The sequence below is a fragment of the Propithecus coquereli genome, unplaced genomic scaffold (genome assembly GCF_000956105.1).
Source record: "Propithecus coquereli isolate 6110/MARCELLA unplaced genomic scaffold, Pcoq_1.0 Scaffold241, whole genome shotgun sequence".
NCBI lineage: Eukaryota > Metazoa > Chordata > Mammalia > Primates > Indriidae > Propithecus > Propithecus coquereli.
Genome location: NW_012147964.1, coordinates 412070 through 428475, shown reverse-complemented (window position 1 = coordinate 428475; position 16406 = coordinate 412070). Strand labels below are relative to the sequence as shown.

The 16406-nt window shown below is 43.7% G+C and overlaps 1 protein-coding gene across 1 annotated transcript in view; it reads left to right on the top strand.

Annotated features, from left to right (window-relative positions):
* LOC105811843 (putative EGF-like module-containing mucin-like hormone receptor-like 4) overlaps positions 1-8398 on the top strand; it is a 28315-nt gene extending 19917 nt beyond the window's left edge. Inside the window, exons 7-10 of the mRNA XM_012646117.1 lie at positions 3893-4128; positions 6186-6252; positions 6844-6935; positions 8170-8398. Of these exons, the coding sequence (XP_012501571.1) occupies positions 3893-4128; positions 6186-6252; positions 6844-6935; positions 8170-8398 (624 nt within the window). The remainder of the gene's footprint in view (positions 1-3892; positions 4129-6185; positions 6253-6843; positions 6936-8169) is intronic.
* The last annotated feature ends 8008 nt before the right edge of the window (positions 8399-16406 follow it).

The window sequence follows — 16406 nt, the reverse complement described above, 5'->3', positions numbered from 1 at the left end:
AAAAGATAAAAGATATTTAAATAGAAGAATGTGGATTCATTGCTCAGACAACAATACTAGCTTTTACCTTTATGGAGATCATGGCCATCATAATATTCAGGAAGAATTGGAACTAGATTTTCTCCAAGGCTCCTTTTAACTCTAAAGCAGTATAATCACACAGCTAGAAAGTTATGAAAGCACTTTTTTTTCTGAGAGGAAGGCACTCCTTTCTGGGGGCCTCTCCCTAGTCTTGGTTGGTTTCCTTACAAGCGGGTACTGATAAAGATTCAGTCAAAGATTCAAGGGAAACCCTCTGCCAATCTCCTCCTTCCCTTCTCTCCTACACCCTCTGTAGCTCCCTACTCTGTGGTATTTTGCCTCATAAATTCTAGCTAACTTGTATTGGTTGTCTAGAGTTGTCGTAACAAAGTACCATAAACTCAGTGGCTTAACCACCAGAAACGTATTGTCTCACAGTTCTGCAGACCAGACGTCAAAAAATATGTGTTGACAGGGTTGGTTCTTACTCAGGGCTGCACAGGAGAACCTGTTCCATGCCCCTCCTCCAGCTTCTGGTGGTTTCTGGCCATCTTTGCCATTCCTGGGCTTGCAGAAGCATCACCACCATCTCTGCCTTATCTTCACGTGATGCTTTTTTTGTGTGTGTGTTTGCCTTTTCTATAAAGACCTGAGTAATGTCAGCTGAGGGGCCAACCCTAGTGCAGTGTGACCTTATCTTAAGTATTAATAATTACATCTACAAGCCTTTTTTTTTTTTCAAACAAGGTCTCATTCTGAGATATGGGGCGATAACACTTCGATGTATGAATTTGGGGAAGGAAAACGCAGTTCAACCCATCACAGTCTCCTGAAACTCTGAATTCCTGTTTCCTCAATTCAGCAAGACTGCTGGGGCTTATTTGGGGGTTTCTCCTTCCTGGGCTGTGACCTGGGAACCCTCTTTGGAAGTGAGCAGCAGGCTTCAGGGAGTCACCTCACCTGTGTCCCTCCTTTTAGGAATCACTGTGTGCACTGCCTACTGTCCAATATCTCAAACTCACAATCTCATGTATTGTATTCAACGTTTCGTTGTTCAAGGTGGGAGGGTCAATGCAGTTCCTGTTACTTTATCATGACTAGTTATGGACGTTTTGTTACCCATGTGGAATAGAGAACTTTGTATCTGTGAACGCGTCTGGAGAATTGTGAGAGATCATAAAGCACAACTTCTAGAAAAGTATATTCATTTACTAGGGCTGCCATGACAAGTACCACAGACTGGGTGACTTAAACAACAGAAATTTATTTTCTCACGGTTTCGGAGGGTGCAAGCCTGAGACCTAGGTGTCTGCAGGGTTAGTTTCTTCTGGAGTCTCCCTCCTTGGCTTGTAGACGTCTGTCTTCTCCCTGTGCCTTCACACGGTCGACTCTCTGTGTGTGTCTGTGTCCTAACCGCCTCTTCTTATGTGGACATGAGTCAGGTTGGAGCAAAGCCCACCCCAATGACCTCGTTTTACCTGAATCACCTCTTTAAAGGCTCTGTCTCCAAGTACAGTCCCACGATGTGGTGCTGAGGATTAGAACTGCAGCCCTTGGACTTGGAAGAACACACTTCAGCCCGTAACAAAGAGAGAATGATGTAGTCAATCGAGCTTTTTAATCTCTTCTGGTGTACATAAACCAAACTGGGTTTTCTCTTTATATCGGGCAAAAAACCTAAGCCTCTGTAATTTCCAAGACGATGAAACCCCACTAGGACGTATATTTTCAGAATGTTTTCACTTGCAGAAGTGTAAAGGCAAACTGGAAAAAAAATACAAGTGTTTCTGATAGTTGCCAACATCAATATAATATAGAATACTGTTCATACTTCAACAGGAGGTCATTGGAAATGTACAAGTTAGTAGATTGTATCACAAGTTACTCTTGATGAGATCTAGATATCTAACGTGCAGCGTGGTGGGTATAGTTAATACCAATGTGTGGCCTATTTAAAAATTGCGAAGAGAGTAGATTTTAAATGTTCTCATTATAAAAAATAAGTATGTGAGGTGATGCATATGTTAATTAGCTGGATATAATTATTCCACAATGTGTGTGTATACATATGCATATATATAAAATCCTATTATACATGGTAGCTACATAGAATTTTTGTCAATTGTACCTAATAGAAAATAAAATTTAGAAATAATAATGTCTTGTATACTTAGAATTTGCTAAAAGAGTAGACCTTATGTGTTCCCACCATACACAAAAAAGTGTTAACTATATGAGTGTGGGTATGTTAATTAGCTTGATTGTAGCAATCCTTTGCTGAAGGTTTATGTGTGTTAAAACACCACATTGTACGCTTTCAATATATACAATTTTTAAATTTGTTAATCATACATCAATAAAGCTGAAAAAAGATACTTTAGTCATTAAATAAGATCTAGAGGTATTTGGGTCGCTAAGTTTAAAACATTTTGCTTTGGAAGAAACATCAGAACCCAGTTAACCTTGGATGGTAGCATTTCCTTTCTGATTAAATAATTGTGTGTGTGTGTGTGTGTGTGTGTGTGTATGTGTGTGTTGGCTTAGATAGTTTAGAAATGTGTAGTACTTGAGATGTTTCTATAATAGATCAAAAGCAAAAAAAAAAAACCAGTCAAAAATTTAATTTCTTAGTATTTATTTGTGTAGTTATTCCATTTATGGCATGTGATCCTGGTATTTTCACCTAAGAAAAGTGATATCAGATGGCCCTAAAAATGCATTTATTTGTGTTGAGGCAGCTCCAGTGAATGGCGGATGTTTCCTCCCATGTGCTCATTAGCATTCTGTTCCCCAACCAGATCCCGCAGCAAGTGAGTGCAAGTTGCTTATTTGTGATCTGAGAGGGGGAAAAACGACAGAGAAGTAAAAACAGTCATTAAACAGAAGTGTTTTTTCATTTCAAAGTGTTATGGAGGTACATATGTTTTTGGTTACATGGATCGCTTTTGTAATGCTCGAGTCGGTGTTCATTGTACCCGTTAGGCAGGTTTTCACCCAACCCCTCTACCCTCTTCCCCACTGCTTGATTTTTTCCTTTGAGATTTACTTCCCTATATGCACATGTGTGCTTGTCAGTTATTTCCAATTTAATAGTGAGTACATGTGGTGTTTGCTTTTCCGTTCTTTAAATCTGTGGTTCCCCAACCCCTGGGCCAGACCAGCACCGGTCTGTGGCCTGTTAGGAACGGGGCTGCACAGCAGGAGGTGAGCGGCGGGCGAGCGAGTGAAGCTTTATCTGTATTTACAGTCGCTCCCCAGCGCTCACATCACTGCACAAGCCTTTCCACGACCTGGGTCCGTGGAAAGATTGTCTTTCATGAAACTGGCCCCTGGTGCCAAAAAGGTTGGGGACCTCTGCTTTAGATACTTCCCTTGGGACAATGGTCTCCAGTTCCAACCAAATTGTTGCAAAAGGCATTAAGTCATCCTTCTTCGTGGATGAGTCGTATTCCATGGTATACATATACCACATTTTGTTAAGAAGTGTTTTAAAGGAAATTTCCACTGAGGGCAACTGGGACGTAATCCCACTGAGGAGCTCCAGGGGGCAGCATAGAGCACATGTCTTAGAACTTGTCCACCTGAAGGGCTTAGGCAATAGAGTATTTACCTACCAAGTGTTGTCTGTTATGCATTTAGGGAGCTGTTCCCAGGACAGCTACTCCTTGACTTTCTGGCTTGCTCCATGCATGAGATAAGCAGACTTCAGTGGCCAGCAGAAGTCCCCAGAAAATGGGTTGCCCCCTAGCAAAATGGCCCAGGTGCTCAAAGGGAAATTCCAGGCAGCATCCAGGAAATGCTAAGAGCTGAGGCTACACTCAGGTACAGATCGCACCTGCTGCACGCCCCTCACTCTTCTCTCCCCCTCCAGGGGCTCTGCTCTGTCATTGCAGGGCTGCTGCACTACCTCTACCTGGCCGCCTTCACCTGGATGTTCCTCGAAGGGCTGCACCTCTTCCTCACCGTCAGGAACCTCAAGGTGGCTAACTACACCAGCTCAGGACGATTCAAGAAGAGGTTCATGTACCCCGTAGGCTATGGGATCCCGGCTGTTATTGTCGCTGTGTCTGCAATAGCTGGACACAAAAATTATGGAACATATACTCAGTAAGCATAATGTGTGTGTTTGTGGTGGAAGTGGTGTCCATGGCCCCTGTGTGATTTGAAATCAAAATGTTTTTTTAATCTGTCTTCCAATAGGGATTTTTTTTTTTTTTTTGAGACAGGATCTAGCTCCATTACCCTGGGTAGAGTGCAGTGGCGTGATCACAGCTCAGTGTAACTTCAAACCCCTGGGCTCAAGCAATCCTCCTGCCTCAGCCTCCCAGAGTGCTAGGATTACAGGTGTGAGCCACCGACCCTCACAATTGTGAATTATACTTCAAATCAGCCCTTCCTTAAGCCCGAATTCTATTTTCTCTTGGAAATCCGTAGCATAATGTTTCTCAGCATCTTTGGGGTTAGATCCCTTTGGGAATTTCAGTGAAAGCCAGACCCCGTCTCTGGGAAAATATACATACACACAAAGGTTTGAATGCACCTTCAGTTAGTTCAGGACACGTAGCGCAAATCCATGGCCCCACGATAAGAACCCGCGGGCTGCAGGTTTTAGAGTATGGCATGGGTTGAGTTTAATCTCCAATATGAAAGAATTACAATATTAACAACTATCAAAGGCCCATGATGTATCAAAGCTAGCGCTTCCTGGACTCAGGAGCTCATGTCATCCTCTCCATGATCCTACAAGATTGACAGTTTTTTGTCTTATGCACAGGACATCAGAAGCTTCATTCATTTCATAAACTTTCCCAAGGTCAGAGCTAAGGGGAGAGTAAGTCGGAATTCACGAGACAGTACTCTTCACAGCCATGTGTTACTGCCGCACTACAGCTCTGCACAGCAGTTAGTTGAAGAAGTTGCTATGTGGGCCATGGCACGTGGGTTAGGAGGTAGGTTGTGGGTGCACGAAAGCATCAGGTATGGTGCTGTCCCTCTTGTAGTCAAAGAGATGGCAAATTTCCAGCTAGAACCCTACGTCCCACCAGAACGATTCTGGAGACGGAAGGGCAGGGGAGATTGGAGGTTGCCAGACTTTTTCTATAAAAGGCCACATGGTCAACATGTTTGGCTTTGCAGGCCACACGGTCTCTGTTGCAACAACTCAGCATTGACCTTGTCAGATGAAAGCAGCGTTTATAGTACGTGAATGAGTATGACTGTGTTTCAATAAAACTTTATTTACAAAAACAAACAGTGGACTAGATCTGGCCCATAGGTCATGGTTTGCAACCCTTGGAACAGAACTCAGGTGGGAGTTTTTCCTGCCCATTGAGTGTTGGCCATTCCTTGTTCCTTTTGCCAGATTCACACGGCCAGGTTCCCTTTCAGAATAAGTTACACTATCGTTGCCAACGTAAGTCAGAACAGGAGACAAAGTATTTGGGCAACAGAATGCTTGGGACACAGAAGGTGCTTATTTAGTGTTGCTTGTCTTTGTGGTTGTAGTTAAATTATTATTTTTATTCTCCTCATTTTAGCAATCATTATCACCATGAAAACGACATTTATCGAGCTTTAACTCTTTGCCAGGAACTCTACCCCAAAACTTCACACACATTATCTTATTTAATCTTTCCTACAAGTTCTATGCGAGGGAAATTACAACATTCTGGTGAGAAAATAAATCAAGGAGTCAAAATAAATTGGGGTGATATCTCACGTTTATGAATAGAAAGATTCCATAGTGTCAAGATGTCACTTCTTTCCAACTTGATCTATAGATGCAACACATTCCCAATCAAAATCCCAGAAAACGATGGTGTGGATATTGACTTGGTGATTCTAAAATTTATAGAAAGGAGGCAAAAGATCCAGAATAGCTAACACAACATCAAAGGAGAACAACAAAGTCGGAGGACTGACATTACCTGACTTCAGGACTTGGTGTATAGCTACGGTGTCGTTTAATCTCTCCAGGACTTCCATGAGCCCCACTCCACACTTTGGGAAATCGAGGCTCAGAGGATACAGCTTGTGTCAGACGATGACCCAGTCACCCGACTCCACCTGAAATTCTGATTCTGAACCAAATGGCTCCTGGCACTGTTCAGGTCTTGCTCCGGGAGCCGTACCCAAGCAGCTAATGCGTCTCTTTCTCTCAACAGCTGCTGGCTCAAGCTTGACAAAGGGTTCATTTGGAGCTTCCTGGGGCCGGTGGGAGTCATTATCTTGGTAGGTGATAGTTATTTATGGGTGTGCCTGCCCTGGGTTGGCCAAGCATAGTGAAATGTGTTTCTCATCTTTAAAGCAGAAATGAGATAAAGATAAGGAAATACAGCCCCTTTGATAAGGATCGACCTCTCTTCCTGAAAATGCTGTCTTCACTTGTCTTTCTCTGCATTCCCTCTAACTCACTAGTTGCTCTGATATATTAATAATATAACCATCTGCTGGGGATTCCGTTCAAAACCTCACATTCGTTCATTCAACAGATATTTGGTGAGTGTCCTCTCTGCACAGGTGACAGGTGTTTACCTGGTTGCCAGGAACTTCCTTATTTTATCTGTTGCCTGGATAGACGTTAATAGGACCCTTCCACTTTCAAAATGTCCTGGTTTGAATAACAAATTCTATAGTCACTCAAACCAAGTGCCAAGTGCTACAGGGTATATACCTGTGTCGTCTGTAGACCAGAGCATATGTCCATACCATCCTCATGGAACCTGTACCAATTGGGAAAAGATTCTTAGGTCCACCTCAAGTTGGATTGGGTGAAATGGCCTGAAAAGAAAATTCAAAGTTATTTCTATGACGTTTCCGCAGATAAACCTGGTGTTCTACTTCCAAATTCTGTGGATTTTGAGAAGCAAACTTTCCTCCCTCAATAAAGAAGTTTCCACCATTCAGGACACCAGGTAAGAAGGTTCCAGAATCTGCAGTACCCACAGATTATTCCTATCTAACTATTCTTCCTGGGAAAGATAAAAAAAACCATGATATAAAAACCTATGATATAAATTTTCCTTGCACTCCATAAACGGTATGTGAGGGACAACTTCTAGAAGAAGTAAAAACTACGATTTTCAGATAACTCAACATGCTCCTTTATTTCTTTATTTGAGAAACATTTATCAAGTGTCTCCTTTGTATGACGCACTCTCCGTATGACATCAATGCCAAAATCGACATTATCCTTTTCCCCCCAAGAGTCTCTCCACCTCTGGACTCTGTTCTCCTTGGTTGTTGAAACTCAATTCCCATTAATATCAATCTAAAGTATTGAAAATAATGATGACAATAACTAATATTAGGTAGGAACTCGGTAGATACAGGGCATTTATCAATATCATTTCACGGAAAGCTTCTAACTCCGACCTATGTGGTGGATGCTACTAGCATCCCCAGTGATAATATTAATATGAGCTCACTGCTCACCGTCCCCACGAGTGGGTCAGTGTCTTGCATTGGTGAGTCATAAAGTGGATAAAACTTAAAGGAATATCTGCCCAATTTCAGACCCTGGCTTTGGTCTCATCTACTTATCAGACCAACTTAACCTCTCTTGGCCTCAGTTTCCTCAATCCTGGAAGTGACATCAGAGTGTCGCTTTTCTTGCTGTTTCCCCAGTCCTCCTACACGTGTGTGCATGAGTGCACACGCACAAGCAAATACACACACACGGACACGCACACGCACTCGCACCCTCACACACACCAGCTCTCCCTGCCAGCTGCCATCGACAACCCCACTCCGTCACACCAAACACAACTTTTGTTTCAAGAAACCCAACACTGCGCTATGTTCTGAAGTCAGGACATCACCGTCATCATCCGACTATTTCCAATACAAATTTCTGGAAGCATCTCCCACAAATCTCCCAGTAAGTCCAGGTGGAAGACTTTGCAGACAGACCAAATCATTTCCGAGAGGTGGGGAAGACGGCGTTATTCTCAGGGATCCGCAGTGATTGGCAGCATGAGTTCTACCGTAGCCTCAAGCTGGGTGACCTTGTATCGGTCACGCAACTGCACGAGGCTGTCGTGAGGTTTAGTGAGGCAGTGCACGCAGGGCGTTGAGTCAGCAGTGGTGTGAACTGAACGTGTGGTGAGTACCTGACAAGCAGTAGTCATTATTACTCCTTTCCCCCAGAGTCATGACGTTTAAAGCCGTCGCTCAGCTGTTTGTGCTGGGATGTTCCTGGGGCCTTGGTTTTTTCATGGTTAAAGAAGTAGGGAAGACGGTTGGCTTGGTCATCGACTACTTATTCACCATCGTCAACGTCCTGCAGGGGGTGCTGCTCTTTGTGGTCCACTGTCTCCTGAATCGCCAGGTAAGGCTCCTTATGTCATTGCCCATCATCCTAGCCCCAGCGTCTTAGTGGATGGTTGTTCTCATTCTCACCCTTCCCTGGCCTTTTACTCTGGGGCTGTCTTGAGTTTGCAAAGAGGGTTTAGGCGCTGCTCGGGTGTGCCGTGTGCCTTCGCTTCCATCTGTTCAGTGTCCTTTTCTACGACCTAGGAATCTGAGTTTAAACAAAATGAACCCACATGAGCATGACCACGATTAAACAGACAACTAATGAGGGAGTCGTAGAGAGCAGGGCGTGGTGTCTTTTGGATCTTCAGTCTCCCATTGAGGGTCCTTTCTCCAAACCGTGCTCTGGATGTAACACGAGCCTCTAAGAAGTGGTTCAGTGGGATCCGGAAAGGGGTCGAAACGGAAAGCACTGAGATGTCTCGCTCTACCACCCACACCAAAGAGGTATGATCCGCTCACTGAGGGTGGCTTGTCTGAACCCGACATCTCCTGCTTCCAGGAGCTTCCTGGTTCTTTGATCTGACAGAAAAGAAAAATTGCATTAGGTTCCTGCATTATGAAGCTGAAGTTTCTCGTATTTGAGACCCATACCAGAAGAACTCTTCCCTCTTTACCTTCTTCCTTCCTATCTCCTTCCTTCCTTCCTCCTTCCCTCCCTTCCTTCTTTCTTTCCATCCACAAACATCAAAAGGATATTGAACACAAAATTTTAGATGGATTTAACAACATTCATTTAACACACATTTACTGTCCCCTGTGTGTAGATGCTAGGGAAATGGACACATTGACAAAGTCCTGGTCCTCATGGAACTAACATGCTAGTGGGGGGGAGGCAGAAAACAAAGCACAAAAGGTGAATTTTATGGCATGTTAGAAAGTGACGAATGTTACAGAAAAAACATAGGGCAGTAGACAACCGATTGCAGGGGGTGAGAGGAGTCCAGGTGTAAACAAGGCAGCCACAGTGAGCCTCAGTGAGAAGCTGACACTCGAGTGAAAACCCGAAGGCTGTGCGTGATAAGAATGACCTCTGGCTTGTAAAATTGTCTAGATTTGCAGGACTATGAATAGACTGTTAGTGCTGTGGTTGGACGCCATGGATTCCTGCGTGCTGCGACTCTTGTGCCTGGGCTCGTCCCTTGCAGCAGCCTGGATGTTATGCCACCAGGACCTGTCACAAGAGACATGAGCTTCATTTGGGACAGGGAGCTTCTAAGCCAGGGTAGCGACTGCACCTGCCATCGTCAGGATTAAACGGTGTGAAATGCGTTAAATGCTTGGAATGCTGCTTAGCACCACGGTACTGTCCCTGCACATGCTTGTCCCAAGACAATGAAACAAACCATTATAGCTGGTGGGTTTTGGAGGCAAGAAGGTTGTAGAGTCCTATATGAGGACATCATCAGTGAGCCTGAAACCTTGCAGAAATCTTAGCTTGTCATCTCTGGGCAAGCTAGAAGTTTTAGTTCATTTCTGAGATGCTAATTCCTCTTTCATTTTTTCTCTTTATTGTCTCCGCCCAAGTAGGAAGGACTAGAGAAGTCATCAGAATTCTCTTCTAGAAGAGACACCACATGTACCCCAGTGCAGCCTCTAAGCCATCTTGTGTCTGCTTGTTGGCTAAGGCAGGAGGACTGACCTGCTTATTGACGGCGCCCCACTGTGGTCAGACATGGATTGGGAAAATGCCACCATCTCCATCTTTTCTTGTGAAAAGTCCAGACTCATTTACCTCTTTTGGCTTTTAATCTCCATAGAAGGAACAGGGCATGAGGGAGAATTCATAGTTCCAGAATCCAGTAGGGTGGCACCTACGATTGTGTCCAAAGGATGCTTTCTAATGATGAGGGGAAAAGTGAATTTTCTTCTTCCTGCTCTAGTCACCTCGCCTGAAACTCCTCAGCTGGGATCTGGATTCAGCGTGGTCCCTCTCTGGCCTCTCTGCTACATTTTATTCTCCCGAAGATCTTGCAGTATCACTCCACATAATGCAACAATTCCCATATGGCTAAATGGGAAAAAGGGAGGGTTATACATTCTTGCAAATGCAAAAATACACCACCATCCCAGCTTAGGGGCACGTTGTCCCTGGACAGAATCTTTTGTCCAAAGACAAAAAAAAAATAAAATAAAATTATTTTGTCCTAAGAGACTTTGCCCATTTTCCTTGCCTGAGGCATTTTTGAATCTTACATGTATAACTGGGTTAAAGATCATTTTGTTTTCTTAGTGTCGTCTTGAACATGTCCCAGCACAAATGCCCCTGAAACAAAGAAATCAGCGGTGTATGCCTTATTTGTTTTGTTCTTACCATTTCTAATTAATTTTCCAAAGCTATTGGTTTGTAGATGTGATTTTCAGCACATTAAAAAAATGTGTGGGTGACTTTGTTCCCAGAGGATATTTCCAAAGAGATTTTTAAAGGACAAAATGACCATCAATATTAAAGTAGCAGGCAAGAGTTATCATCATTTATTTGAAGAAATTTCGGGTGTAGTTTTTGAGTCATGGACAAAGAATTGTGGCCTGTTCTGCTTAATCAGCTCAAATGTCTCTTCCACATGGCAACAATGTAAAGAGTGTAAGATCCACACCACCTGCTGGCTTTGAAACTTGATGTGATTCCTTTTGAAAAGCAAGAGTTTAGAGATATTCACATGGTTTTGAAACGTGTGCACGAGGTGCGACTTTTCATATTGCATAATTTAAAATCTGCACAATTAAAATTTGCATCAAGCCTGGCGAGGTGGCTCACACCTGTAATCCTAGCAATTTGGGAGGCCAAGGTGGGAGGATCGCATGAGCTCAGGAGTTCGAGACCAGCCTGAGCAAGAGGGAGACCCTGTCTCTACAAAAATCAGAAAAATTAGCCAGGCACGGTGGTGCACACCTGTAGTTCCAGCTACTTGGGAGGCAGAAGAAGGAGGATCGCTGGAGCCCAGGAGTTTGAGGCTGCAGTGAGCTGTGAGGACACCACTGCACTCAAGCCTGGGCGACAGAGTGAGACCCTGTCTCAAAAAAACAGAACAAAATTTGCATGAAATGCAAACTTCCTGGACAGTTGACAAATCCTGTGCTTAACTGCCATTTGTGTTGCTATTGCTGTCTGGTCCAAGGCAGTTGCAAAAAGACAGAGTAAATAATACTGCAGGTTTGGATTCAGTCTTCTCTATCGAACCATTTTCATTTGTCCTCACATGAAAGCTGCCTTCTTTCTTCCCTCCTCCTCCCATTCCTTTGCATTCTTTTCAAGAACCAGCCTGGCTTCTACTTCCTTCAAAACCCTTTTCTTGTTCAGGCTCTCAAGGTAAATCCATCCTTTTTACTCAGTTTATTAAGGACTGCGCAACATGACTCACCCCACATGCGCTGTGCTGTTTCACAGACGGTGTTACGTGTGCTCGTACATCATGCCTCCCTGGATTATAAACTTCTTGACGGCAAGGATGGAGATGACCAATTAGATGTTCTTTCCGCCACTTAATCATTATTACTCAAGCTCTGCACTGTTGATGCTTTGGGCTGGAAGTTTCCTTGTTTGTAAGGGGCTGGTCTTTGCATTGGAGGATGTTTAGCTACATCTCTGCTATCTCCTCCCTGGATGCCGGCAACATCTCCCACCAGTCATGGCAACCAAAGATGCCTCCAGGGAACCAAAATTCCCCCCAGTCGAAAACCATCGGTCCAGGGATTAGTTCATAGCGAACTGCAAAGTGGCAGTAATAACTACAGATGGATCGGGTCAAAAATTTTGAGCAAGAAAAATGGGGAAAAACAATAATAGCATCGCAAAATGCATTTGTCGGTTGGTGGGACCAGACCCAATCCCCATTTTCAGGGATTAAAATTGTATAATATGAACGTAAGTTGCTAACATTTAACCTTGTCTTTCAATTACGAGGAACTAAGTAATAACTGAATTCTACCTTGAGTTTTCTTTGCTTTTTTTTTTTCATACTTACTTTTGCCCTTTTTTAATGTGTATAAATTTATGGGGTACAAGTGCAATTTTGCTAATGCATAGATTGCATAATGGTCCAGTTAGAGGTTTTAGGGTGTCCATCACCTGAATAATGTACACTCTACCCGTTAAGTAATTTCTCATGCTCCGTCCCCCTCCCTCCCCTCGCCCTTCCAATCTCCTTTGTCTGTCATTCCACACTCTACATCCATGTGTATACACATTTTTTTTTTTTTGAGACAGAGTCTCACTCTGTTGCCCAGGCTAGAGTGCCGTGGCGTCATCCTAGCTCACAGCAACCTCAAACTCCTGGGCTCAAGCGATCCTCCTGCCTCAGCCTCCCGAGTAGCTGGGACTACAGGCATGCGCCACCATGCCCGGCTAATTTTTTCTATATATTTTTAGTTGTCCAATTAATTTCTTTCTAATTTTAGTAGAGACGGGGTCTTGCTCTTGCTCAGGCTGGTCTCGAACTCCTGAGCTCAAACAATCCGCCCGCCTCGGCCTCCCAGAGAGCTAGGATTACAGGCGTGAGCCACTGTGCCCGGCCTATACACATTTTTTAGCACCGACTTGTGAGTGAGAACATGGGATATCTGTCTATGTCCAGCGTGTTTCACTTAAGATAATGATCTCCAGTTCCATCCGTGTTGTCTTTGAACTGCTCTGAGACCTGATATCCTACAGTGTTGGTAGAGGTAAGAAAATATAATGGAAAAAAAAAACTAGAATAGAAACTTATGGCATAAACACTGTTATTGGTTGTTGAATGCTTAATAAATAAAATGTGGTATTTTTATTAATAACGGTCTCTGTATTCTGTGTTTGTTTTCATTCATTATGGCCAACGCGCTGCCTGGGTCAATAGATGACCAATAAATTTAAATAAATAATTCCTGTCTCCCCGAAATGTGTAAGACCAAACTGTGACCCCACCACTACGAGTCCACTTGCTCAAGGCTATCTGGGTGTGGCTCCAGGTCATGGTCCTCAAATTTGGCTCAGAATAAACCTCTTTAAATTATTTTACAGAGTTTGGCTTCTTTTCTGTAAACAGAGGACAACCTTTCTCCTAGGTGGTGAGGGTTAAACATCCTATTTTCTTAGGTTCTAGTAAATTTATAATATAACCTTATCTAGCTGGAGTGGACGGCCACAGGGTTGGTGGTGTGAGGCTCATGTCTGAGAGTGCCGGATCTGACTTTCCAAGCTGTGTTGAAATAAAACACAATCCATATTGTCGTCATTTCGATTTGCTTCTAGATGCAATGTTTAATGTCTTTGGAACCAAAAAAGATATTTAAAGAGGTGGTTCTCAAAGAGGGGTGATTTGGGAACCCTCAGGGGAATATTCAGCAACGTCCGGGGACATTTTTTTGGCTGTCAAGACTCAGGGGTAGGGTACTACTGCCATCTAGTGGGTGGAGGCTAGGGGTGCTGTTCAATGTCCTCCAGTGCAAAGACCAGCCCCTTACAAACAAGGAACCTTCCAGCCCAAAGCCTCAACAGTGTAGAGCTTGAGAAATAATGATTAAGTGGCAGAAAGGAAAATTTAATTGGTCATCTCCGTCCTTGCCTTCAAGAAGTTTATAATCCAGGGAGGCATGAGGTACGAGCACACGTAACACCGTTTGTGAAACAGCACAGCGCATGTGGGGTGAGTCATGTTGCGCAGTCCTTAATAAATTGAGTAAAAAGGATGGATTTACCTTGAGAGCCGGAATAAGAAAAGGGTTTTGAAGAAGTAGGAGCCAGGCTGGTTCTTGAAAAGAATGCAAAGGAATGAGAGGAGGAGGGAAGAAAGAAGGCAGCCTTCACGTGGGGAGGAAGGAAAAATGTTTGATAGAGAAGACTGAATCTGAACCTGCGGTATTATTTATTCTGTCTTTTTGCAACTGTCTTGGACCAGACAGCAATAGCAACACGAATGGGAATTAAGCACAAGATTTGTCAACTGTCCAGGAAGTTTGCATTTCATGCGAATTGTTTTGTTTTGTTCTGCTTTGGTTTTTTGAGACAGGGTCTCACTCTGTTTCCAAGGCTGGAGTGCAGTGCCGCCTCAAACTCCTGGGCTCAGGTGTTCCTCTTGCCTCAGCCCCCTGAGTAGCTGGGACTACAGGCTTGTGCTACCATGCCCAGCTAAGTTTTGTATTTTTGGTAGAGATGAGATCTTGCTCTTGCTCAGGCTAGTCTCCAATTCAAGCAATCCTCCCATCTCCGCCTCCCAAAGAGCTAGGATTACAGGTGTGAGCCATCATGCTTAGCCTCGTGCAAGTTTTAATTGTATAAATTTAAAATCACGCAATATAAAAAGTTGCACTTTGTGCACACGTTTGAAACCCATGTAAGTGTCCCTAAACTCTCCTTTTCAAAAGGAATCACATCATTTCAAAGCCAGCAGGTGCCGTGGATCATATAATGTTTACATTGTTGCCATGTGGAAGAGACATTTGAGCTGGTTAAGCAGAACAGGCCACAAGACTTTGACCACAACCCAAAAACCACACCTGAAATTTCTTCAAATAAATGATGGTGACTCTTGCCTGGTATTTTAACATTGATGGTCATTTTGCTGTTTAAAATCTTTTTGGAAATACCCTCTGATAACAAAGTCACCCACACATTTATTTTTTTTATTTTTTTAATAATTCTTTTTTATTTCAGCATAGTACAGGGGTACAAATGTTTAGGTTACATATATTGCCTTTACCCCACCCAAGTCAGAACTTCAAGCGCACCCATCCCCCTGACGGTGCGCACCGCACCCATTAGGTGTGAATGTACCCATCCCCTTCTCCCCCCTCCCACCTGCCCGACACCAGATGAATGTTACTACTATATGTGCACTTACGTGCTCATCAGTTAATACCAACGTGATGGTGAGTACACGCGGTGCTTGTTTTTCCTAGGCAAAGAATTTATGAGGAAGACTCCACACGCTGATTAATGTGCCGAAAAACATATCTACAAAGCAATGACTTTGGAAAAGTAACTAGAAATGGTAAAATGAAACACACAAGGCCAAACCACTGATTTCTTTGCTTCAGGGGCCTTTGCGCTGGGACATGTTCAAGATGACACTAAGAAAGCAAAATGATCTTTAACCCAGGTATACATGTAAGATTCAAAAATGTCTCGGGCAAAGAAAATGGGCAGAGTATCTTTGAACAGGAAGTTTTTTTTTTTGTCTTTGGACAAAAGATTCTGTCCAGGGACAACGTGCCCCTAAGCTGGGATGGTGGTGTACTTATGCATTTGTAAGAATGTAACCCCCCTTTTTTTTCTTATTTAGCCATATGGGAATTGTTGCATTATGTGGAGTGATGGTGCAAGATCTTCGGGAGAATAAAATGTAGCAGAGAGGCCAGAGAGGGACCACGCTGAATCCAGATCCCAGCTGAGGGGTTTCAGGCGAGGTGACTAGAGCAGGAAGAAGAAAATTCACTTTTCCCCTCATCATTAGAAAGCATCCTTTGGACACAATTGCGCCTGCCACATTCCTGGAGCTCCCGCATGTCCTGTTTCTTCTATGGAGATAAAAAAGCAAACTAGGTAAATGAGTCTGGACTTTTCACAGGAACAGATGGAGATGGTGGCATTTTCCCAATCCATGTCTGACCACAGTGGGGCGCTGTCAATAAGCAGGTCAGTTCTCCTGCCTTAGCCAAGAAGCTGAGGCAAGATGGCTTAGAGGCTGCAGTGGGGTCTGTGTGGTGTCTCTTCTGGGAGAGAATTCTGATGATTTCTCTAGTCCTTCCTGCTTGGGGGGAGATAATAAGGAGAAAAAGTGAAAGAGGAATTAGCATCTCAGAAATGAGTTAAATCTTCTAGCTTGCCCAGAGATGACAAGCTAAGATTTCTGCAAGGTTTCAGGCTCACTGATGATGTCCTCATATAGGACTCTACAACCTTCTTGCCTCCAAAACCCACCAGCTATAATGGTTTGTTTCATTGTCTTGGGACAAGCATGTGCAGGGACAGTACCGTGGTGCTAAGCAGCATTCCAAGCATTTAACGCATTTCACACCGTTTAATCCTGACGATGGCAGGTGCAGTCGCTACCCTGGCTTAGAAGCTCCCTGTCCCAAATGAAGCTCATGTCTCTTGT